The sequence below is a fragment of the Syngnathoides biaculeatus genome, chromosome 20, assembly GCF_019802595.1.
Source record: "Syngnathoides biaculeatus isolate LvHL_M chromosome 20, ASM1980259v1, whole genome shotgun sequence".
NCBI classification, from domain to species: domain Eukaryota; kingdom Metazoa; phylum Chordata; class Actinopteri; order Syngnathiformes; family Syngnathidae; genus Syngnathoides; species Syngnathoides biaculeatus.
Window position 1 is genome coordinate 9,530,612 of NC_084659.1, and position 26,112 is coordinate 9,556,723.

At 46.3% G+C, this 26,112-nt stretch overlaps 1 protein-coding gene across 1 annotated transcript; it reads right to left on the reverse strand.

The window, feature by feature from the left end:
* Positions 1–970: 970 nt before the first annotated feature.
* gas2l3 (growth arrest-specific 2 like 3) lies at positions 971–25,854 on the reverse strand. Its single transcript, XM_061807308.1, has 9 exons — positions 25,702–25,854; positions 14,768–14,824; positions 10,107–10,293; positions 8,556–8,674; positions 7,397–7,538; positions 6,938–7,001; positions 6,719–6,860; positions 4,899–5,003; positions 971–3,333 (listed from the first exon to the last, which is right to left on the reverse strand). The coding sequence occupies exons 2-9, from the start codon at positions 14,789–14,791 to the stop codon at positions 2,074–2,076; spliced, it is 2,043 nt and encodes a 680-aa protein (XP_061663292.1). The 5' UTR covers positions 14,792–14,824; positions 25,702–25,854; the 3' UTR covers positions 971–2,073.
* Positions 25,855–26,112: the final 258 nt, after the last annotated feature.

Genomic DNA, 26,112 nt, shown 5'->3' on the forward strand with positions numbered 1-26,112 from the left:
GAAAAAGGAGTCCATGAAGGTAAAGGGAGAGAAGGTAGTGAGGAAGGATGGAGTTGTAACTAATGAAAATAGGATGGAAAAGAAGGAAAGGATGATGGGGGGGAAAGTGTGAAATTAAGAAAAGAGGGCAAATACAGCAATGGAAGGAAAGAAAAGGTGCATGAAGGGAAAGGGAGAGAAGATAGTGAGGAAAGAAGGATGAAAGGGTGGAAGTCTAAACAAAAAGAAAAGGATGGAAAGAATGAAATGAATGGAAAAAAGGAGGCCGACTAAATGGAAGGAAAGGGGTGTGAGCATGGAAGGTAGGTAGGAAGGATGGAGATGGAAGTAATGAAAACAGGATGGAAGAGAAGATAAGGCATGAAAAAGAAGGAAAGGATGACGGGGATAAAGTGTGAAATTAAGAAAAGAGAGGGCAATGGCAGAAAAGACTAAAGGGTACAAGGTAGGAAGAATGGATGAATGGCAGGAATAATGCTCAAAAGTTCAGAAAGGGAAGGGTGAACTAAAGGGAAGGAAAGTTGGAAGAAATGAAGGATGGAAGAGAAGATAAGGAAGGAAAAGATGATGAGGAAAAAAAGTGTGAAATTAAGAAAAGGCAGGAAGAAAGGATGAATCGCAGGAATGGTGCTCGAAAGTTCAGAAAGGGAACTAAAGGGAAGGAAGGAAAGATGTAAGAAATGGAAGATGGAAGAGAAGATAAGGCAAAAAAAAAATTGTGAAATTAAGAAGAGGGCTAATACAGCAATGGAAGAAAAGAAAAGGATGAATGGCAGGAATGGTGCTCAAAAGTTCAGAAATGTAAGGATGAACTGAAGGAAGGAAAGATGGAAGAAATGAAGGATGGGATGTACCCAAAGAAAGTGATTCCCAATTAAAAAGTTTCACTTAATTGCTCCAAAAATGATTTATTAAATCAGAATTAGCAGAATTATTAAATGCTCTTAAATGTGATGCACTGCCCTGCCGCCCGACTGCACTTTCGTGATTAAATTTGCAATAAAGGGCTTGAAAATAAACCAAATGACAAAAAAAAATGAACGTGAATTTTATACTGAACTTCATATTGCATGTATGAGAAGTTTGTAGAAATTGGACTAAGTTAAACAAAGAATAAAAATGCACACAATCGCAAAACAGTCACATAATACGCAATTTAATTGGAGCCAATAGGATTTTAATTAATTTAATCAAAAACTACAATAAAAAGTATCTGGGAAAAGAGACACAATCAACATTCAGAGTGTTTCAAAGATAGGTTTCTGTAAAGTGCTAAACGGGGGGGGGGGGAAGCCTTGTAAATATCTCGTCAAGATTCTACGAATGAACGTACACAAACACCACTTTGAAAAGTAGAATTTCAAGACAACACACACACACCCACGTTAGAAAACATAAAAATCTTTTGAATGTGCACTAAAAGTTACGGCAAGGCCTGGTAAAAGCAAAATAACAATAATAATAAAAGCGTTGTTTGATCAGTAGTTTATCTGTAACCTTTTCCTCCTTATAAAGTGTGCGTCGACACTGTGCAAGTTTGATTTCAAAAATTATAATAGTAATAATCCAACCACCATCATGCAATACATTCTAATGCCACTCCCTCTGATTTGTGATGAAGGCAGACGACAGAGGCGCCAAGGTACGAGTAGAGGAAAGAAAAGCGTTTGAGTTCCGGTTGTGTCCGCGACTGCCTTTTTCCACCACACACGACTTTGGTAGACTTCTCCCTCCTTCTGAACTTCGCTTTGGACAAATTATCTCAACGCGTCGCGACTGTTGCGTGTGGGGAAAAAAAAAAAATGTAAACATCGCGAGTAGTTCGGATAGAAAAACGGTTACGTTTCGCGCAAAAGAGGAGAGTCCAAACTATATTTCGCAGCTGGTCTTTGGCGGCGTGTTCGAAAGCGATTCGAGCGACCCTTTGAAATAAAAATAAAGTTCTGACACGCCTGCTATAAAAAAAAAAAAAAAAAAATTGCAGTAGATATGTTTCAATTAGGATTAGGTTTTTTTTTTTTTTTTTTAAAAAGCAAAGAAGTGCTGATTTTTTTGTTTCTCCCTCACCCCCAATCACGTCTTCTGCCTCCTCCGACAGTTCATTTCAAAATAAGGGTCTTGGTGGTTGCCCCTGTACTGAGGGATCTTCCTGCTGGGTTCTGTCTTGGCCTTGACCTCCACAGCGGTTTTCTGGTAGGTGGCGACACGGGTTGCCACGGGTTTGTCCGCCGTAGTGGAAGTAGGTGGTTTCTGGACTGGCTTCTGTGCTGTGGTGGTTTCTTTCGGGTTGGGTTTGGTGTTGGCCGAGGGAGCCATGTTGCTTCCAGGGAGTCGCCAAGGGGGACCTCGTTGGACAGGGGTGGGGACCCTGGTCGTGGGCGGGCCCTTGGCTTTGGCTGCGGGGTCTTTAACGGGCAGAAGGGAGACGGCTTTTGGCAAAGCCGGAGAGGCCGCCCGCGAACTCGGCTTAACCTCGCGAGATTCCACCGCGGGCGTCGCCGCGGCGCGTGCCGTCGCGCGGATCCTCCTCGCAGTCTCTAGCCGGAGGCGCGACGCGGGGGAGCCGGGGCGACGCTGCGCGAGCCGGGGTCGCTGGCTGGCGCCCGTTGGGGGTCGGGCGTCTTTTGGGGCGGTGGCGGGGCGAGGCACGGGGGCGGCGGTCGGACTGGACGGTTTGGGGCATTTTGAAGAAGGCTCGGGGCAAACCGGACTCCTCGGCTGAGAAGCGGGGACCCGAGTGGGCGGTCTAAGCCTCAGTTTGGACGCAGTGACGGACTCTGCTTGGGGTGTCACAGCTCTGCGCTGGACCTGGACCTGACTGGGGGGCTGCTTGGAGCCCCCCACAGGTGTAGTGGGCAGAGAAGACGAGGAGGAGGAGGCTTTGGTGGTAATAGGCAAGGGCAGCTGGGTGGGCTTCCTGGGGACGGGCGCCGTTATCTGAAGGTTCTTCTTTGGCGCCGCACCCGCCCCTTTCCTGGGCAGCGTGGGCGTGCTGGCGGGCGAGGCCGTGTAGGAGCGACACGTCTGACCCGGGCCGGGCGGTAACGTCTTGCCGACCGAGCCGGAGGAGGAAGACGATGAGGCAGACGAGGACGACGACGACGACGAGGAGGAGATGAGGTCGTCGACGGCCGCCAGCGGGTCCATCTCGGGGGGCGGGGCCGCGTTGCCGTGGTGACCCCCCAAGCCGGGCGGTCCCTTCTGGAAGGCGAGGATCTTCTGCTCCAGGGTGGTGAACTGAAGCACGCGCAGGGGGTCGTACTTGGAGAGGAAGCCGCGCAGCGTGTCCCAGCCGCCCCCGACGCGCACCATCACATGTTTGCCGTGGAGCATCTGAGGACGACACAACGCATTTGCGCTCAGACGGCAAGTAGTTCTGAAGAAACGCGTTCTCGATGAGCCCGTTTAGCACCGGGGCTCATCATGTAATCGACTAAGGTGGGCACCCGTGAAAGGATAACGAGATTACCAGCGGCCGCACAGCTTCCAGTTCTTAAAACTGGTGCAAACATGCAAACTCCGTTTGCAATTCAACGTGGCCCATATTGAAAATCTAAAAGTTATAAATGTGGTTTCTATACGCGTGTGTGAAATTTCTAAATACATAACGACAGACCTTGGTTACATGGAAAAGTTGTGACGGAAATTCCAGAAGCGCAAAGTAGTATACAGTTCAAAATGTGGTACGTGGGTTCCTTCTAGCGGTAAGTGATAGAATCACCGAATTAAATGTTCAAACTTTGCAAATATTAGCGTGGCTGAAACATTGGCTCAGGTTTTTTTTTTTTTTTTTTTAATAATTTTTAAATAATCCAGTACAGTACATTTAAGTACAGTTCAGTTGTAACTTGTAAAGACAGACATTTCATCTTTCAGAACAATTACCGTAATTCCCGGCCAGAGAACAGAGCACAGCTGGTTACAAGCCTCACTGAGTACATTTGGAAAGGAAATATTTGATAAATTTGGTACATACATACGCCGCAGCCGTGTAAAAGCCGCCAGTGCCCACAGTGAAACAAGAGCGATATTTACAAAAAAGACAGTACACAGAGGGTTTAACGCTAGCGCCGTCGTGCTCACACTAACGGACTAACGCCAGGGCCGCGCTCACAGGGCCGGTTAAAAAAACAAAACATGCCGGTAGAAATCACCGAGACACAGCAATAACACGGTAGCGCAGCGCAAACAGGGCCGGACCGGTAAAAGTCACTTCCTCGGCACATATATTCCACCGGTCTCACTCTTACCTTTTCTGCTCGAGTGCCCCCTGCGCCCATTCGAAAAAAATGCACAAATGAGCCGCATCGCCGCATAAACCTCAGGGTTGAAAGCGTGTGAAAAAAAGTCGCAGCTCGTAGGCCGGAAATTACAGTCATTGAAATATTCATTTTGCTTTCATCTGATCGGACTTGTACGCGCGGTGCATTTTCATTGCACGACGGTAACGTGGAAATGCAAAAATCCCAAACGACGAGGCGGGAACGCTCACCGCTCGCGCGATGTGCCGTTCATTGAACATTGAGGGATTTTTTTTTTTTTTTTTGCAGCGTAAACCGCACGTGATAGCGGCTCAGAGCTAAAGCTAACATAAAACCGCGGTGATCCAATAAGAGGACGCTAAGACCAATTGAAAATGTTGAGGCATGAATTACACTCGCCTCCTTTGCACATAGGAAGACACGATAAAAATACAAAGACACACACACACACACACACACACACACACACAGGCGCAGTCACCGTGGAGATAGCAATGGCAGGCCGGTTTCAGGTAATTATTCACACAGGGAATATCAAATTCCATAAAGGAACAACGGGGATCCTTCTCAATCCACGGGGCTCCTTTGAGAGTTTCGGATTACCGACGCTGAATAGCCGGACGCCAGCAGTCTCACCCGAATAAAGATGGTCTTGTCCCCGAGTCGGTAGCGACCCTCTGACAGGTACTCAATGGACACCCTGTTGGAGCAGTTGCAGGGCAGGTCGTCCACGCCGTGCTCCTGAAAGGGGAGAAAAGGGACAATGGAGCGATTGTGAGGGGGTTCGATTCTGTGGAATTTGCCGCAAGATAATCACGGTCAAAAGGAAACGGCGCATGGTTTGAGCACGATAACGCACGGACATGTCAGGATATTCCGTCCGAACTTCACACTTCAATTTGGGATTAAGAAATGTTCAATCTGGGGAAAGAAACTAAACCCATCGAATGGCACAATAAACCCCCACAAAGTCCGTTTTCTGTGCATTTCTTCCGTTCCAGAACGCCGAGCGCCCGGAGCCTGAACGCCACGTGACGTAGCGGGTCATGCGGCCCCCGTGGGAGCGTCACATGGTCAGCTACGATGCGTCATTCGTTCTCCCCCCCCCCCCGCGGCGTATCAGTGAAGCGCAAAAGTTGGCTGGACACCATCTTGACGCGTGCGATCGTCGTGACGCGGGTGCGTGACATCATAGAGCGGACGGCACGTGGATATCGTATATAAATTTAGTGATCACGTGCATAGCGGAGTGACAGTGGGGAAAAATAATTGTGGGGGGAGGAGCGAGGTGCCATAAACCTCTATTCTTAGCTTCAAAAAACTTCATTCCGCAACAATAAAAGCTATGCCGCTAAATACCAAACTCAATCTATTACTGTGTGAGCTACGTCCATGAATTAAAAAAATTATCCAGATTGGCAAAAATATCTTTAGTTTATCGTTTTGTTGATGCAGGTTAAAAGCATGCAACATTTTTGAAGACATATCAATTTCCATAAAAACGTGGCAGCTACAGCCTGGACGCACAATAGACAAAAAAAAAAGGATGCACACTCACGTCCACGTCAATGGATAATTTGGAGTCTCCCGATGACAATATTATGCATGTTTTGAGAAACTAGAATAACTGGAGTTAGCGTAATTTCCGGCCTTTAAACTGCGACTTTTTTCAGACGCTTTCAAACCCTGCGGTTTATGCGGCGATGTGGCTAATCTGTGCATTTTTTTTTGTTTTTCCAAACGGCCGCAAGGGGGCACTCGAGCACAAAAGGTAAGACCGAGAAAATTCACGTTCATTTTTTTTGTCATGTGGTTTATTTTCAAGCCCTTTATTGCAAATTTAATCACGAAAGTGCAGTTGGCCCTGTTAGCACTGCGCTAGCGTGTGTCAGTAATTTTTACCGATATGTTTTTTTTTTTCTTTTAACCGTCCATGTTAGCGCGGCGCTAGAATGATGATGCTAGAATGTTAGCACAGCAGCGCGAGTGCTAGTGTTAGCGCGGCGGCGCTAGCGTTAAAGTGTGTACCGTCTTTGTAAATATCTCGTGTTTTAATGTGGGCACTTGCGGCTTTTACACAGCTGCGGCGTATGTATGTACCAAATGGTATATATGTATATATTGTCATTTCTTTCGGCTTGTCCCTTTCGGGGTCGCCACAGCGTATCATCTCAGATGAACGCACATATATGTTTGGCACAATTTTTACGCCGGATGCCCTTCCTGACGCAACCCTTCTCAGGGAGTGGAGGCCCCAGCGGGATACGAACCCACAACCCCTGGTTTACCAAACCAGTGCTCTAACCACTGAGCTACAGGGCCTCGGTATATATGTATATATATATTTTACAAATGATGATAAATGATAATTTACAAATTATCTGTGAGGCTTATAACCAGGTGTGCTCCGTAGGCCGGGAATTACGGTAATTTCAGATCCACATTTCGGGACTCACCCCGGACTGGTAGAGTCCGCCGTGCTGGCAGCACACACTGAAGGTCTGGACCGCCGGAGGGGGCTCCTCGGTCAGCAGCAGGGTCTCCTCCAGCTCGATCTCCTTCTCCAGTTTCACCAGCACGGGGGGCTCCACGCCGTACCTGGCGAGCACGCACACCCAGAACTTGCGGACATTTCCTGCAATTTGCACCGAAAACCCGCAATCCGGAAGACCCACTTGGAGACGATGCGTCCGATTTGCAGCAGGCAGAGGCAGACCTGTCTGGGCTCCTTGTGCAGCACTGCACGGCGCAAAGACAAAACACCCAAAAGTCAACATAATCCAACTTCGCGAGCGGATAACGCGAGGCAGCAGCTGTCCTCTCGCCTCTCGTTAGACAACATCCGGCGGACAGAGCGGGACGGCAGAGGTGCAAAGCTCGAAAACGTGACATAGAAGTTAATTATGGCCCGGAGGGAGATGCCGGATGAGTCGTGCAGAAGAGAACACGGATTTGGACCAGAGAGACCAAATATGTGCATACGAAGAAACTGTAAAAGCATTTTGAAATGCAATTTTCTTATTTCGCTTATTGACTTTGTATCAAGGTTTCAAAGCGCTTGAGAGCTTTGTTCATCGGCGACAATAAATTTGTTTTCTGTATGAAGAAAGAAACAATCGAAAGTCGCCACCTACCGAGACCCTCGGACTCAAAGAGGTACGTCTCCTCCACGCCGATGTGCCGGCACCATGACAGGAAGTTGGCAGTGTTGTCGCGAGCGAAGAAGGAACCCGGCGACGCGTCGCGCTTACAGGTGACCTTCCTCGTGGGGAAGAGCTGTCAGATAAAGAAAATGATGTACTGGTAAATTTGGACCTCTATCTTTAAAGGGCCACTGTCATCAAATGCATGATTTTTAGTCTGTTATTAATGGAAAAACGGCAGCCGGTATGGACCCATCCGTTTTTTTCCTCTCCTTTCCTTTCAAGGGATTTGTTTTCGAGAAGAAGCAGGAAGTGACATATGGGGCAGGACCGCCCTCAAGTGGACTCGTTTGTTTCTGTTACTTTTACCTCCAGGAAGGTAGCTCGTCGTTCCTTCGTGTTAGCCAAAATGCCGGCTCGTTGCATCACTGGATATTGCTCGAACACTCGGGAGGATGGATTTACCCTTCAGAAGTTACCAAGAGACCCGGTTCGTCGTGAAAAAACGGATTGCACGGGTGCAAAGGACGAGAGCTTTCAGACGTAACAAAGGATCTGCATCCGTAAGTCAGAAGTTCTAAATGTGTTGATGTGCCCGTTGACGCAGTGTCCACCGATCACAGCTTCTACGCCGCGAGACGGTGGATCGGACGGGGAGGTGGTTTGGCCGTGATCCGCATATCATCTAAATATGGCTCGAAACGATAACTTCACTTGGTTGTGAGATGTTTTCTTCGAAAAGAGCTTCCGTGTCTGAAGGGGCGTGTCCCGTAGTAGGGGCCACAGCGTGTTTTCATTGGCCAATGTCCCAGTGTGACGTCACGGGCAGGACATGAGCCAATATGGCGACCACTTGGATGTCGAATGACACTTCCGCAACTTTGCGCATGGATGACGCGCTCTCCGCTCATATTTATTTTTTCGTACAGACATTGAAGTGAATAATGTTATATGTATTTTTCATTTCAAGATCTATTTGAGAATGTTTATAAGGATGACACTGCTGACAACAGTTGTCAATTTTGAGTGAACGATCAGTTTAGGTCTCGGTCCAGGTCTCACACTGGATCCCATGACTGCAAATCTGCATCCGGGCTTCCAGCGCGAGCGGCTGTTTTTGTCGAGCGCCGTTCTCGCCGACTCGACTCACCTTGCCAAGTGCGGAGGGGCAACCCCGGGCGATCTTGCTCTGCAGGACGCCGATAAGCTGGCAGAGCTTCACGCCGTTGTTCAGCTCTTCCATGAAGAACTCGGCCCTCACTTCCTCTCCTGCAAAACAAAAACAAAACACGCTTCTCACAGCATGTGAGCTGTTCATGCGCCTTTTGTCGGTCTGAAACCTGGGGGAGGGGGGGCCATAAAAAAAACACCTAGAAAAGGCAGCAAAAAAAAAAAAAAAAAAACAAAAACAGGTGTCTCAAAGAGTTTCAGCCCTCCTATGGACTTTCATTGTAAATCACTCCCTGAAGGGAGGTCCACAAAAGCCACTGAATTCTCACGGAGGACAAAGTCCACAATGGGCCACAGCACCAAGTGACAAAGATTGCTCCACTTATTTTTTTATTTAACCCACACAACAACAGTGTCTTGAAACTTAAGACCCCCCAGACCCACCCCCAACCTGACTTTGGAGTCTCGCAGTGAAGTTTTAAAAGGAAAAACATGCTAGCACGGATCATCCCAGTCACGTTTCCAATCGCTTTCATTGATTGCGCTACCCCCCCGCAATCCTTGGGAGAAATTCTCACAAGCGGACGCTAAAACCAACAAGAGCGCCCGTCGCTGTGTTGTAAAGCAGGAAAAAAAAAAGGGACAAAAGATGTCAGAATAATGGCAGAGACAGGCGGGATAAAAGAGTTTTTGTCACGCCGCCGCTTTCGAGGATCGCTGAGGGCCACTTGGAAACGGCAGCGTGCAAAATCCAATTATAAGACAGAAACTGATGCGCGTGAGCATCAGTGACCGCCATCACATTGCGGATATTAGAATCTGACAACATAATTAAGAGCTTTTTTTTTCTTTTTAAAACACTGAGTATATAAAAAAAGTAAGTACTTTTTGGGAACTCCATTTAACAACTAGTAATACGGTAATTTTTAGCAGTTATTCTTGACAATGTTATTTTATTGTGCTTTATTTTGTCTATTCAATACAGTGCCATTTTCTTTACATAACAAAAAAAAAATGGTGGTGGTTTTGAGGGGCTCGAACAAATCGCAGTAAACCCTCGTTTATCCCGGGGATTGGGTTCAGGACCACCCCCGCAACAGGTGAAATCTGTGAAGTAGTGACCTCAGACAGATGAACCATGGCTTAGCAAGGGAACAGTGTCATGGGATTTCTGTTGATTACTAAAGAGAAAACATCCATCCATCCATCCATCCATTTTCTTTGCCGCTTTTCCTCACGAGGGTCACGGGGAGTGCCGGAGCCTATCCTGGCTGTCAATGGGGAGTTACACCCTGAACTGGTCGCCAGCCAATCACTGGGAAAATCGAGACAAATAACAGTCGCACTCATAAATCACACCTAGGGGCAATTTAGAGTGTCCAATCAATGTCGCATGTTTTTTGGGATGTGGGAGGAACCTAACCTGAACCCGGTACCACAGAACTATGAGGCCAACGCTTTACCAGCTGAGCCACCGTCCCGCCCAGAGAAAAAACACATTTGACACAAAAGTAAACTCTCCAAAACTTACCCAGCATGCCCGTGAGCCAGATGGCGAGATCCTCCTGCATGGGCACCAGGGTGGCTTCGTGCCGCACCGCCAGCCACTGGTCGTACTGGAAGACGTCGGCCAGTCCGGGGCCGTGCCGCTGCGCCAACGGGCTGCGGGGGCTCCGCGGGCTCAGCACGGGGGCGTCAAACTTTTCTCCAAACCATACCTGATATAGAAAGGGGTCGGGGGGGAGAGGGGGGGGGGGAATTGTCCCATACATACAAAATTGAAACATGATCCAAATCATACAGCATTGTTCCCTTTCCCACTGAAGACGTGTCAAACGCGAGTGGGCGTTGAATAAATACATTGTCTCGTTTCTGACACCACAGCTCAGGTTGCCTTTCGGTTTTCGCGTCCATTTTCACAATGAGAGTCTCTCCCTATAGCGATGAAATAAAAGAAGAATTCGAGTCGGGAAAACCGCGGCGGTGACTCGGCAGCGTGACGATTTGAGCTGCTCCATTTCCCCCGCACTGGGCGGGACTTCCGATGACCCCGTTCATGCAAAGAAGTCGCGCGACCGACACCGTCGTACCCGCTCACCTCCTCTTACCACCTGATGGCCTCGTTTTACTTAATTGCCAAGAGTTCTCCCGCTTGACCCCAGATTTTTTTTTTTTTTTTTTAAGCCTAAATCATTTCATGTTTGACAGTATAAAGGCAAGTCCAAATTTAGAACTACACGCTCCAGTAAAGCCTTCCCACAGAGCAGAGTGACGATATTTCCCTGTGAGCAATGATGTCTGTCGGTTTGCATGCATTGCTGCTCCATTTGTATTAGTAGTTGCTTGAAGGTTTATAAATTTCCACGAGCCCTATGCTCATTTCCGTTTGGCTGTCTATGGCATTTCAAATTATAAGTTATCATGAAGCTAGGAGACTTTAGGTCACGGGTGTCAAACACAAGGCCCGGGGGCCAGATCCGGCCCGGCACATGATTTTATGTGGCCCTCGAAGGCAAACCCACGTCCATGATTTAAGTAAAAATCCGGATCAAAATTTCAAATTGTCACGTCATCTAAATGATAACATTGAGGTATTACAAGCATTTTTGTGTAGATTCCCGCTGCCGGAGCCTCAGAGAGGAAACGCAAAAGAGAGCGCGCGGCGCACTTTGCACTTGACTGCCTAAACGGGCGTCAAGCGATGCGCTCGCGGCCAGCCACCGATCCCGACTCACCGCGCTCACGTCCTCTCACATCCACCCCCCCTCGGTCACAACCCTCGCACGCCTGAGCTCGAAAAAAAAAAAAAAAACAACAAAATAATAAAAACATTCCTTTGTTGTTTACAAGGTGCGGCAGGAGGGAATGTGATGGAGAAATCACAAGCAGATGTGCGGTAAGATGACTCATCCGGACAGATGTTACATAATTTATTGCCCCTCAACGCTTAAGGCTATAATCTGGATGGCCATTATCTGTCGCGCAGCGCCGTGAAGCCGTTCCTTCCGCTGTGGTGAGTTATTGGGATGAAAACAAGGCAAGAGAAACTTTCAACTTGGTTCTGCCCACAAACCGGAAACCATGCGGGCAGACGAACAAAAACGGAATTATGACTGCCGGCTGGGGTTATGCAGAAATGTTCATCATCCCATTCGAAATACCGTCACCGTGACGATGTCAACAAACTTGATCAAACTACGCCGCCACTCAGCCTACTGAAAGCAATTTTTTTCAGAAATGTGTACATGCACACACAGAAAATATTGGTCTGTCCCTTTTTGTGTCCGAAAGCTATTCTGATTCATGATTTTATGTAAAATTACATTTTTGTCATTTAACAGGTCAAACTGACAATTATAGAGTGGGATTGTGGCCTGAAATTAGACTGAGGTGGCTGTCTTCATATTTAATGGGACAAATACAGTGAAAAAAATAAGTATTTGAACACCCCGCTATATTGCAAGTTGTCCCACTTGGAAATCATGGAGGGGTCTGAAATTTTCATCATAGAAGCATGTCCTTTGTGAGAGAGAGAGAGAGAATTTAAAAAGAAAAATCCATAAATCACAATGTATAACTTTTTAATCATTTATTTGCGCGGTTGCAATTAAGTATTTGAACACCTGAGAAAACCAACGTTAATATTTGGTACAGTAGCCTTTGTTTGCAATTACAGAGGTCAAACGTTTCCTGTAGTTGTTCACCAGGTTTTCGCACACTGCAGGAGGGATTTTGGGCAACTCCTCCACACAGATCTTCTCTAGATCAGACCGGTTTCTGGGCTGTCGTTTCAGCTCCCTCCAAAGATTTTCTATTGGGTTCAGGTCTGGAGACTGGCTAGGCCACGCCAGAACCTTGATATCTTTTTTACGGCCATGTTGGAAGACCCAGCCACGACCCATCTTCAATGCTTTGACTGAGGGAAGGAGGTTGTTCCCCAAAATCTCACAATACATGGCCGCGGTCGTCCTCTCCTTAATACAGTGCAGTCCTCCTGTCCCATGTCCAGAAAAACACCCCCAATGCATGATGCTTACCACCCCCTTGCTTCACAGTAGGGACGGTGTTCTTGGGATGGAACTCATCATTCGTCTTCCTCCGATGTGATCTGATTCAGGATAATACTGTGGAGGTGGACTAACAGGTCTTTGAGGGTCAGAATTCCAGCTGATAAGACAGGTGTTCAAATACTCATTTGAAGCTGTGTCACACAAATAAATCGTTAAAAAAAAAAAAAAAAATCATCCATTGTGATTTCTGGATGTTTCTTTTTAGATTGTCTCTCTCACAGTGCACATGCACCGAGGATGAAAATTTCAGACCCTTCCATGATTTCCAACTTTTCTTAACTGTCTGAATAAAACTGAATCTGAAACTTCACATAACCCAAGCTCAACTATTATGTTACATTAATAAACGTATTACTATCATCATCATCATCACCGAGGGTTTATTTTCCCATCCACTGTCACGGGGTTCGCTATGAAGTAAATTCAAAGTTATTTATACAATTAGTCGAGTTTACTCCACTGCGGGCGACTTTGACTAATTTAAGATAATGAATTCGTTGTCTAATTGGATGAAGTAAAACAAATAAATAAAATAGTCCCTGAAGGCAACATGTGACCAGGCGGTTAGGCTAACAGCTGGAGTCAATAGTGACCTTTCCACCTCGGCGCGGCACGTGAAGATAGCGACGCAACAAACATACACACAGGTACACACCTGACGTGCGCTCGCGGAAACGTGACTCGTATCGAAAGAGCTGAACGGACCCAGCTGGACAAACACACACGCGTTACGTAAGAACTCGCTCGAGCGGGGCGGCGCCGCTGCAAGTTCGCCGTGACATACGTGGACCTTGGCGTCCGGCTAATTTGAAACTACGCCAGCAGCCTCGTGTGGCTTCCAACAACGCTGCGATTTCCGGATACGCGTACACGGCGAGTGGATGTACGCACTCATTACTCCAACGCAAATCTCCATTGTGAGGAGATTAAGAGTGTTCTCAGATTAGCCAATTGCCCATTTTCTTAAAGCGGCCCTTTTCATTGGGCCAGAAGGAATGTCTTCCGATAATCCAGCAACTAAACGCAACCTTCCCGTGGGCGATTAAAATCAGCATGTGCCTGTACATTGGATTTTACCCTCGTGGAGTTTATCTGATGCGCTTAACTTGAGCCACTTATACCGAGGGCCTGCGAGCCTCCTGGAATTGCAATAAGGTCAAAGGTAAAAGGGGAGCGTGTAACTGCGATGTCAATATTTATGCATCTCCGTTCCTTTACAACACTCATTAAGTCTGATGAATTTATTGTCTAGTGCTTTAAGCTATCGCTTCATCCTGTCTTTGCCAGCGGACGCACGTGACAAATGAGACTTCAAGTCGCAGATGCTCACTTTTAATGACGTGTTCAGAGACGAGCGCGTCTGCTACTCGCGTTCCCGTGAGTCAACAAGTTTATCGAACGCTGCGCGGCGAGCATGATGCACCCGGAATTGAAATTGCAAAGTCATTACCGTAATTTCCGGCCTACACACCCACGCCGGATTATAACCCTCACCCAGTACTTTTGTAAAGGAAACATACAAAAGCCGCACCTGTGTAAAAGCCGCAAGTGCCCACATTGAAACAACACAGAGCAGAGTGACAATATTTGCCTGTCGGTTTGCATCTGTCCCAACAACACTCGGGAACGCACCACATATCACATCCTGTGAAGAGCAATACGAAAATATAACTCGACTTGTTTTGTTGTTTTGGATGTGCACTTGGTTCTCATTCGTTGCTGGGAGGAGAGCGGGGGAAATTTAAAAAAAAAAAAAAAAAAAGTTTGGATCGCATTCCAGCCGTCCCTCCCAAAAATGCGCAAAAGACACTCCTCAGGGTCCCGAGTGTGAGGAACGCCAGACATGCTTGACGAGGACAAGACGGCAGGTGGGCTCGCTTCACTTGGTGACTGAGAGACAGATGTCTTTTTTATTATTTTTTTTTTTAATGCAATCAAAATAACTGCGAGGGAGCTGTACGCAGCGTGCCGCTAACAAAAGAAAAACAAAGCTCGATGGTGCTCAAAAGATGCAGAAATGTGGCAAGTAAGCCCAGTTGGGCGGAATTTAATGACAACGACGCACCGAGTTCTCTTCCTGCATTTTCCAATTGACTTAACTCGAATTTGTTGACCAACTTACCTGGATGCCAGTCTGGACAGCCATGACAGCAAATCACAGATGATTCACTTCTTCATTCTGTGGAAATGTGGAAAAAAAAAAAAAAAGTAAATCATATATAAACAAAACAAGGTTATTGATATTCCCCCCCACCCCCCAGTTGAATGCCCAAAAAAAAAACATGACAACCAATTTATCAACTTCAATTTTCAGCATAATTGCCATCGCGCAATGTGAAAATCGACTAATTGATTTGAACCTAATTGGACATTAATTACACATTAGTTCAAGGTGCTAATAAAATGGATGGTTGTCTACTTTTAGTATTACTAACAATGGTTACAACTATAACTAGAAACACATAATAGTAGACAACAATATTCGGCATCCTCCAGTTGGTTATGATCAGGTAGATGTGCCATAAAAGTTTTTAAACATTAAAATTTTGCTTTGATAACGTTAGGCCATATGAATTCCAGTTATCTTATTTATGATTGGGTGAATGACTTCAGAATCATAATAGTCCAGAGATGCTCTTGGACCGGCTTATCTTTGAGGAACAAAGCTCCACTGTGGTTTGACAACATGAGTTTCTGGCCTAGATTTACGAATGCCCTTAAGTATATTTATAATTAATGAATTATATTTTTGTTACTTTCCAATACAACAAATTGGGACAACAAAAATGTCGTCAGTCGCTCAGTTGCGTTTCATTCCTGAAGTCTTCTGAGTTTATTTGATTGGGAAGTCATGCTTCGTGAGTGCTCTTTAATTGTTGATTACTCATCCATCCGTCCATTTTCTTTGCCACTTATCCTCACGAGGGTCGTGGGGAGTGCTGGAGTCTATCCCAACTGTCAACGGGCAGGAGGCGGGGTACACCCTGAGCTGGTCACCAGCTAATCGCAGGGCACATGGAGACAAACAGCCACATTCACAATCACACCTTGTGGCAATTTAGACTGTCCAATTAATTTTGCATGTTTTTTAGGATGTGGGATGAAACTGGAGTACCTGGAGAAAACCCACGCGGGCACGGGGAGAACTGGCAAACTCCGCACAGGCGGGGCCGGGATCAAACCCGGGACCTCAGAACTTAGCGGTCGGCACTCTGTTGTTTCTCCTGACTAAAAAGTGACTTCCCTCGTGAGGAAGTGACGTCGTGAGCCTCGCTGGTCCTCTTTTGCCCTTTCCCACACAGGATGTGAAGGATTACCCTCAACTCAACTGTCCCTGCGGGTGTGTACGCGAGAGAGAGTGTGTTTGTCAAAAAGGGGTGGGAATGGGGGGAGGAAAGCCATCACGGCGTGAAAATCCTAATAACTGATCATTTGGTCAACACAGCTGAGGCAATAGAACCCCACCCCCCCGCCCCCCCTCCTCCAAAGCACAGCAGCATCCCACAGCAACGCTCCTCTACAAATATCACCTCATATAACCTTAATAATAAAATATACGGCGCGTCCCTTGCAATTTAGGGATGATGTCATGCACAAACATCACCCAAAGCTCACTTGTCCGCGGCGTCCGGAGCCAGCCCACAGATGCGATCGACACCAGATCCAAATAATGACAACAAGCCGACTCACCTCGGTGTAAAAAAAAAAAAAACCAAAAAAAAAAAAAATGGAAAGGACCGCGTGATGCAAACGGGCTGCACAACTCCTCTGAGCGGGATAAGCGCGACTCCCCCGTTCGGGTAAGATGCGTTTGCGCCGCGCTGTCCGGCCGGAGTGGCTCCACGCGAGTGAGAGGGAAGGGAGGTGGCACTGAGGGCGGGAGGGAGGGAGGGATGGATGGATGGATGGGAGCCGGGAGGAGGAGCAAAAAAGGAGGGTCCCGACTAATGAAGTGCCTACGCTTGGCTCAACCACGACCCCCCACTTCACCCTCCTCCCCAACAATCCTATCACAGTGGGACCCTCTCACAAAGCCTCCATTGTTCCCTTCGACCCCCCCCCACCCCACCCAAAGGCCAACCAAGGAACTCCCCGAGCATGCTGTCATAGGACAGAATAAGACTGGAAACAGGAGGCGTGATGGTGGGGGTACCCCCACCCCCAGCCCCCAATTCCAATCACCAAGCTTAGGCAAGAGTTCAACGAACTTTTTCAGATCAACCCCCAATTCACACGTTGGCATCCACCCATCCATTTTCTTAGCCGCTTATCCTCACAAGGGCCGCAGGGAGTGCTGGAGCCTATCCCGGCTGTCAACGGGTAGGAGGCGGGGTACACCCAGAACTGGTTGCCAGCCAATTGCAGGGCACATGGAGACAGACAATTTAGAGTGTTGCATGTTTTTGGGATGTGGGAGGAAACCTGGAGTACCCGGAGGAAAAAAAAAAAAAACACCCAGGCACGGGGAGAACATGCAAACTCCACACGGGCGGGTCCGGGATTGATTCCGGGACCTTAGAACTATGAGGCCACCGCTTTACCAGCTGACACATTGGCATCCATTCCTTAAATAAAAATATACAATATAATGTATTCCCAACATCCACGAAATGCAACAGATTTGAATCAAAAAGCACATTTTTCATGGCATATTATCCTAAAAACTGACTGTGTACAAGATCTGGATCCCAAGTCTTGGTTCTTAGACCACAGAAATATTAAAACGGACTTATTGCCTTTTTAATTGCTTGCATACAGATGTGCACAATGTGAACATTTACAGTAAATGATGAAGTGCTGCTTGCAAGAGTGAAAATACAATTGATGCTTTTCCTTGACATGTGGAATCAGCTTGACTTGTTGTAATCGCCAAATTCATTTGCACGACACAGGACTGTCCCCCGAAAACAAGTTCCAAGGTCCCCCCCCCAAAAAAAAAAGCAAAACATGTCTTGATTATAAATGTTTTAATGCAACACTGCTCTCGAATTCACTTTCATCTTTGTAAGGGGTAAAGAAAAAAAATTATTTCATTGCGTCAATAAAGTTCATACCAAAAACTGAAGAGCCAGATTATGAAAATCTGAATTCCATACAGGCATTGTCTATAAATGTCACCAAGCCAAAGAATGAAGTGACAGTCGGGATTTCAGAAGGAAGGAACAATCCGCTACTTGTGAACATTTTCCGAGAGCCCCTCAAAAAATGCCAAATGGCGTTGACCGCTCCAGCTATGTGCGACCGGAGCCACAAAAGGAGCTGGGCAAGTGTGATTTCCTACATACACCCCCACACAAACGGAGGGGGGGGGGGGACATCAACGAAGACAAAACTTGTGTTGTGGTAGCGGTGAACTTGGGAGTGGCCCTGAGAAAAGGGAAAGGCTCAATTCAATCCTACCACGCAAATTCTATGACGGTCGCAAGGAGGAAACAAAAAAAAAAAAAAAAACAATGTTCACTCATCAGGAAATTGTATCGGCAAAAAAGTCTTACTCATTACCCATAAAATCCCGTTTTCTGATTGACAAGTTATTTGTTCCTCGCTCCATTTTAGGCGCGGATCGAGCCGTTGTGAATCCAGGGATTAACGGAGTAAACGGCGCACAGAAACCCGGGACGTAAGGATCGGATTTCGGTTGACCAACCTGCAATTCTTGTTAGGAGGGAAATGACGGCTTTTGTTTCGGGATTAATCCCTTGAGAGAAAAAAAACTGACATTTGAGTCCCGGCTGAAAGAACTCTGCCCTAGTTGAGACAATCAGATGCAATTTCCAGATGGGTTATTATCTGAAAAAAACAACAACCAAAAAACAAAAAACATTTGGCGTCAGCTGGTAAAGGATTGGCCACACAGTTCTGAGGATCCGGGTTCGATCCCGACCCCGCCTGTGTGGAGTTTGCATGTTCTCCCCGTGCCTGTGTGGGTTTCCTCCCACAACCCCCAAAACATGCAACATTAATTGGACACACTAAATTGCCCCTAGGTGTGATTGTGAGTGCGGCTCTTTGTCTCGATGTGCTCTGCGATTGGCTGGCGACCAGTTCAGGGTGTGCCCCGCCTCCTGCCAGTTGACAGGTGGGATAGGGTCCAGCACTTCCTGCAACACTCATGAGGATAAGCGGCTAAGAAAATGGATGGGTGGACATATGAGGTCAGCAAAATTACTTTTTTTGGGGGGGAGCAAATGCATTCAAAATTCAAGTCTGAAATTAGACACGAGTGAGGAAAAATGATATACAGACGGTACCATAAAGTAAATTAAAGTTGCACACAAAATTGCAAAAAAAAACAAAACAAAAAAAAGTGGGGGAAAGCTTATTTTAAACGTGAACTTTCTAATTAAAAAAAAAAAATGATACGGTCCCGCTTATGTAAGAGTCACATTTGGTCCTCTTGGCAGTTTTTTTAACTTCTGCCTCATAAGTGCATTGCAAACAAGAATTATGGTGTCCCTACAGAGTCAGTACTTGACCGGTGGATGAGGCTCGGGTTGAGCTTAAAGGTCCACTGTCATGATATGCATGATTTTTAGTATGTTATTAATGGAAAAAAACGGCAGCCGGTATGGACCCAGCAGTTTTTTTTCCCCCACCACAAAACATGATTTTGACATAAATGCTTTTTGTAACTCCCGACATGAAAATTCTCTCGAGGGATTTGTTTTCGACAAGAAGCAGGAAGTGACGTAAAGGGCAGTAGCGCACTCAAGCGGTCTCATCTGTTTATACTAGTTTTACCTACTGGAAGGTAGCTCGCTGTTCCTTCGTGTTAGCCAAAATGCTAGCTCGTTGTATTGCTGGATATTGCTCAAACACTCGGGAGGATGGATTTAGTCTTCATACATTTCAAAAAGACCCGGTTTGTTGTGAAAAATGGATTGCACAGGTGCGGAGGACGAGAGCTTCGTGAGTTCCAAATGACAGGTAGGTTTGTATACAGCTACTAAAAAAAAAAAAAAAAAAAAAAAAAAAAACAATAGTTGGGGGGAGTAATCCGTAAATCAGGGCTGCTAAATGTGTCGACGTGCGCATTGGTGGTTTGGCCGTGAGCCGCATATCATCCAAATATGGCTCGAAACCATAGGCTAATATTGCCCCGATTACTTCCGTGTCAGAAACCGCGTGCTCGTCTCCCACAGTAGGTGGCAAAGCGTGTTTTCAATGGCGAATGTCCAGTGTGACGTCGCGGGCAGGGGACGCAGCCAATATTGCGACCACTCGGATGTCGAGTGAGACTTCCGCAACTTTTTGCAATCGAATTCTTCAATGAATCGGCTCAGCCCCCCCCCCCCCCAGTTTATATCGTCCCCCATTGAAGGGGGGGGGGGTTAGACATCTGTCCGTATGCCTCCCACGCAGGTCGTCTCCCCTCTCTCGTCGCAGCCACTAATCAGTTAAGAGGATCAACGCTATTCCAGACAGCAGAACGCCATCCACCTCCACGACGCCGCGTCATCACAACACACACCGAGCACGTGGCGCGCGCACGCAGCCGGGATGCGCCCGGGCGTACGTGCGACCACATGAATGCAAAACCAGAACGCATTACGTAAGGCCTTGAAAGTAGAACGTTCCGGACGAGTGTCCTTTTGATTTTACAGCGCTCTGCACCCGGGAATGCCAGGGGGACTCCAAACATGAGTAACAACTGACTCAGAGTTGGCCCACGTGCAATTTTAAGGACACTTGGAGCACTTTTTTTGGGTATGTTTTCGGACCCTCCCAGGAAATGTCATATTCCATCATTTAGCACGGTGGAAACAAGTAAACAAAACAAAAATTTACGACGACGACTTCTCTCAACGTGAAAAGCTTTCATCCGTCGCATTATAGAATTATGAGTCACTTTTAAACAACTACAAAACAGTAGGTTGCAAGAGTCATTCAGCATTTAGGACAAGCCGACCTTCCCGGTACTTTGTTTGCATCGTAACAAAACCGTAATTTCCGGCCTATAAGCAGCAACTTTTTTTCCCCCCACACGCTTTCAACCCTGCGGTTTATGCTGTGATGCGGCTAATTTGTGCTTTTTTTTCTAACGGCCACAAGGGGGCACTCGAGCAGAAAAATGTAAGAGTGAGACTGGCGGAATACATGAGCCAAGGAAGTGACTTTTACCGTTCCGGCCCTGTTCGCGCTGCGCTAGCGTGTTACTGCTGCTTATTTTAATCAGTCCTGTTAGCACGGTGCTAGCGGTAAACTCTCCGTGTACCATCTTTGTAAATACCTTGTGATTCAATGTGGGTTTCAATGTGGGCACTTGCGGCTTTTACACAGCTGCGGTGGAATATATGTGGCGAGGAAGTGACTTTTACCGGTCCAGCCCTGTTAGCGCTGCGCGAGTGTGTTACTGCCGTGTCTCGGTGATTTTTACCGGTATTTTTTTGTTTTAACCGGCACTGTTAGCGCGGCGGTGTTAGCGTGAGTGCGGAGGCGCTAGCTGTGTGCAGTCTTTCTTTGTAAACATCTCGTGTTTGAATGCGGGCACTTGCGGCTTTTACACAGCTGCGGTGTATGTATGTACCAAATGGTATTTCCTTTACAAATGTACTGGGTGAGGCTTATAACCGGGTGCGCTCTGTAGGCAGAGAATTACGGTAGGTTTGTGCCGCTATAAAGTTTTCAGCTTTAAACATGATCAAACGGTGAGGGTGGGTAATATTTGCAAAGGTCTCCAGTTGGCGCTGCATGGCTGGTGGCTGGCGAGCAGAATCGCAGCCAAATGAACCTTCGGCGCCCTTCCCCGTCCCCTGCGGTCCGAAAGGGTTCCGTCGGGCCCGGCTTTCCCCTAGAGAATATCAACTACCCCTCTATTAAAGCCCTTCCTGCTGAGCCCTTTGTGTTGGACTTAATCATCCCGTCAGAAGAGTGTTTCATTTACGACCAGGCTTCCCCTCTCTCAATACAGATGGGACTCGGTTCATTTGAAAGGAAAAGCAAATATGTACAACTGCATACAAGTCAGCAGGCTGTGACAGAAATTCACAGACGTGGACAACGGCGTTTCCAAGGTAAAAAAAAAACACTCTCGGTCTCTCCAAGAAGGATTACACGTTTCTTGGCTCCCTCGCTCTTGTCCTTGTCCTCCGAGGGCTCTTCCCTCGGAAGTGAAACGGCGGCGGTAAAGCTCATCTTAAAGGCTCGAAGGAGCGCGAGCCGACTGCCAATCCCATTTTGAGTTGTTGATGCTAATCCACGCCTCACGCCACTGGGTCCCACTTTGGGATTTTTAAACCCGTCGGTGCTGAGTCAGATCAAAATCCCTTGTCCTGCTTCCTTCACAAGTTCTGACCGGAGCACTACTACAACGCTTTCCGCGTCTGTTGATAGAAGTGGCGTCAACTGAGTCAAGACAGTCTAACATGTTTGGTCATCTGTGGTTTCAAGATCTCAAATCAAGGACTGTAAACCTCTAAAAATCAAAAAAAAAATGTTAGGAATTGCCAAACTGATGCTTGTCGTTAAGAGAGTTGACTTTGCGCAATCTTGAACTCACTTCTCCCATTTCTGCTCACCTAATAAATAAATGAGTCATGTGACTACAGCATGGCTGGGTTGCACATGACATCACGCTTGTTCATCAGCGTACTCGACCGCCATTGTTGCAGTCAAGCAGTCAGCTGTCCATCGTCATCATGCCAGATTTTTATCCCGTCTACAGATGTGGAAATCGCGGAAACAGAGACATTGGGAAGCGATTTTATCGTGTTCCAAAGATTAGAGCGCATGAAGGGGAAGATACGATGGAGTTCTCGAAAAAAAATAGCAACAAAAGTGTCTCACATATATACGACGTGCAGATCTGAAAGAAGCAAACGGTTATTTGAAAGTCTGTTCTGATCATTTTGTAAGCGGTTCGCACGTGTATTTCTAGTTTCCGGATATTCTACTTCAGGGAAGTCTTTCAGATCCTTTGAAAGTACGTCGTCACGGAGAGCATACGGATCGATATCTTCACAGAGTTTGATGCACTGCACATATCTAGCTTTGGCGACATCATCGAGTGAATTAAAGTAGGCGGAAAACTTCCGTCACTCGCCGCTTACACATGGATCTGTGGGCACCATGCCGTGGTGGTGTCGTCTGCAACGCCTAGAGAAAGATTTCAGGTCAATTCAGGTAACTGTATTTGCCGTGCCCCCCCCCCCCATTAGAAACAAACCCCGTAACCAAAATTCATAACGCCCCCACTGTGACGCCGCTTTCCCAATGACAACTTTCCACTTTAACCGTTCTAACGTATTAGCAATCTTTTCCCTCTTTAGGTGATGTCACTCGGTTGAGTCAGTCAACACGAGGGAGGGCCAGGCCAGGCCAGGCCAGGCCGGGAGTCCTTCAACTCCGAGCGGGTCGATCTGGCAAGGTGCCCGGCCGGAGCCGTTACCGACGACCTCCATCACAAATACACAAAAGGCCAACTCGCGGGCCATTGCGTCATCGCTCCAGTTGCGGCCCTGAAAAAACCCTTTGAACCCTCCAACCTCACAAGACAATCTCAACGGTCACGAGGTCGCTACAATGTTTTGGTACATACACGAGACGGCGCTTCCATGTAATAATCTCATTTTAATTTTGTCGACAAGCGATGACATAACTTTGACTTATCAAATGGGTCCACATGACGATTAGTTAATAACTAACTGCAAACAGTTTCAGTCCCACAGTATGACCAACCCTGGGTGCTTTAACTTCTCCAACTGTATTTAGACAGTTAGGGGAGACAGGGAGAGGGAGGGTGGGGGGAGAAACCATACAGACGTAATAGCGACCCCCAACACTCATACTGAATGAAGGGTAATCTGCGATTTCATTATCATCTCAATTATGTCCGCGCGCGCAGCATCGCAGCCCATATGTGCCGCGTGGAGTTTAACTCATTAAGATCGCTTTTGTCTCATCTGCGGTCGTCTCTCAAGATCTTGGCTGGCCCAGAACCAAAGACCCCGTGCCAAACGTCAAGCAGATGGTGACAACAGAGACAGTCGGAATGACGAAAGGCTGCTTTTATATTGCGTATTATAAACAAAAAAAACAAACAAACAAAAAAGTGACATGTTGTATTATTAATGGCGCAGTGGCAGTGATAAAAACAATAAATATTGAGTTGAAAACATCCCGCTGGAGTATGTTTGATGCTATGCTGACGGCACTTGATGCAAAAGAAGTTTGGCGATAGAGGTCGTGGACGTCACGTCGCGCCATATTGCAGGTCAAACAGAGCTGCTCGACATTGAACCGGAGGACAATATTTACAATACCCGAGACCTGTTGTGCTGTTGGTTGTCACAACAGACAACACAGATATTCAAAAACATCATTCTATGGAATACCAGCTGAAAAGACCAGAAAATATCGATGGATTTCGGCAATTAAACACGATGGATGGTGCCCGACCAAAATACACACACACACCTGTGGAGCGATCGCTTCACTTCAGGTCGGAATTATTCGTCTCAATCTCAAATTACCAAGAAGTATTTATAATGCCAAGTGGGGTCATTTGAGAACAATGCATATTTAAAAATAAAAAAAATGTCTGTCGCAGAGGTTTACAGAGGTTAAGTGTGGCCGCAATCGCTTCCGTGTACGTTCCGTGGAGATGAGTACTCCAATCACAGTTAATGAATGTGAGTTTGTGTAAAAGCAGGGGTCATTTATTTAAATATTGGTATTTGTATTGAATACTAGCTGAAAAGATTGATGGATTCCGGCAAAGGTTAACGTGCGGCCGAACACGCTTCCGCTTTCACGAGCCGTCAACCCGGCACTATGCGGGATTTATTCCTGATCGACAACAGATCCAGCAACGAAGTATTTGTATCCATTCAGACTTTAACATGCTTTCAAACTTTTCCGTGTAAATCTCGACGACTTAGTCAGCAGATAATTATGTATACCCAGTTGTCAAAGACAAGCAGAAGGGAATTAACAGTCTAATTTCTTGTCGGCGAAAACATCGACTTCGGTATTAAATAGGCGTCCTCCATGCCGAGTTTATCTAATTTTTCCACGTGCTGTCGTTTATTTTCACCTTCTAAATGTCTGACGGTATCGGACAAGACTCTGGGCGTCGTGCTATGAGACATATTTTCGTGTCATCTCCAACCGACTTCGCATTGAACAATGCTTTGCTATACCGGCAATATGGCGATATAAACAAAAGTGACGTGATTTGATGAAGTCGGTGCACGAGCTCTATAGTGTTTGCAGAACAGGATTCTGGTCTCGCCTTTTGGCTTGTGCATACATAGCTTCAATAACAGTGCTTCAGAAGCCAAAACATACACAATAACCTGTTGAATTTGCCACATAGTTGAGGTGGCAATCTAATTATTTGCATTATCTAATTATGCTAGTCATATTTGTTGAATGAGTCCAAAAGGGAGAAGCATATATTATTAGGAGGTGATATTCCACAGTGAGATCTCAGAAGAATTCCAGACATTCAAATACAGATAATAAAATGTATGCATCGCTGGGTGTGTAAAAGTACAACGTCATAAATACTGGAGTCACATTTGAAGGAGTGTAAAGGGCGTATACTGATATTTCCAATTATACACACCAGTGTGACTAAGTAGTGCATGACAAAGTAACTTTGTGAAAATTCAGCTTCATTAGTATCCGTTACTAATACTTTGAGTCGCCTTGATCCCAAACATTCACGTGATCTTATCAGTAAGTGAAGCCTCCCACGTTTGATGGACTATTACTGATGCTCTTAACTATTTTATTCCCACCTGCCAATCAAGGACTTAAAAAAAAAAAATCTCATCTGAAGTTCACACGAGCACTCCCACGAAATGTACGTACCCATAAAAGTTAATTATAAGCGGGATTTTGCATGGAAATTTTCATTTGTAAGGGAAAAAAAATCAAGTGAAATACTTTAAAGTTTTTTTTTTTTTTTTTTTAAATTCAAACAAAAACAGCGTCGTTTATATTACGTGCAAACCATGTGGCTTGCAATTCCACGAGGCACTTTCGGTCGTGAGCAAACTTTGCTGCGGCTTTCAACACACTTCGCGCACAACGGCAACGTTTGGGACTTACCAAGCGCGCTGTCGAAACAAGAATCTTCGCGGGGAACGCTGACGATTTTGCATCAGATCGCGTGGCTTTTCCTTCTGGAAAACTTGACTGTCGCCAGGCGATCGTCTCCTGGACTACGAGGCGTTTGTGCTTTTGCTATTCGAACCCACCAATCACAGCGCGGCGGCTTCTGGAGGAGGCGGGGCCTGCCTCACCTTCCATTCACAAATTATTATTATTACTGTTGTTATTATTATTATTATATTTTAATATAAATAATAATAATAATCTGCTTTATAAGAAAAAAATGGAAATTAACACATTGATTTTTGTCTGCTCTCGTATGAAAGATTGCGCATTGCGTTGAGTGGGCCGCACCCTTCCCATTCAGTATAATAAATATTTTACGAAACAGTCCATATAATGATAATT

Bases quoted from the DNA above. Each gene is read 5' to 3' on its own strand.
- gas2l3 (XM_061807308.1), bottom strand. From the start codon at position 14,791: ATGGCTGTCCAGACTGGCATCCAG. The intron at 7,002-7,396 runs GTAGGTGGCGAC...TGCGCCGTGCAG, and splicing joins CTTTGAGTCCGAGGGTCTCG to TGCTGCACAAGGAGCCCAGA. The intron at 5,004-6,718 runs GTGAGTCCCGAA...CTCCCCTTTCAG, and splicing joins GCGGACTCTACCAGTCCGGG to GAGCACGGCGTGGACGACCT.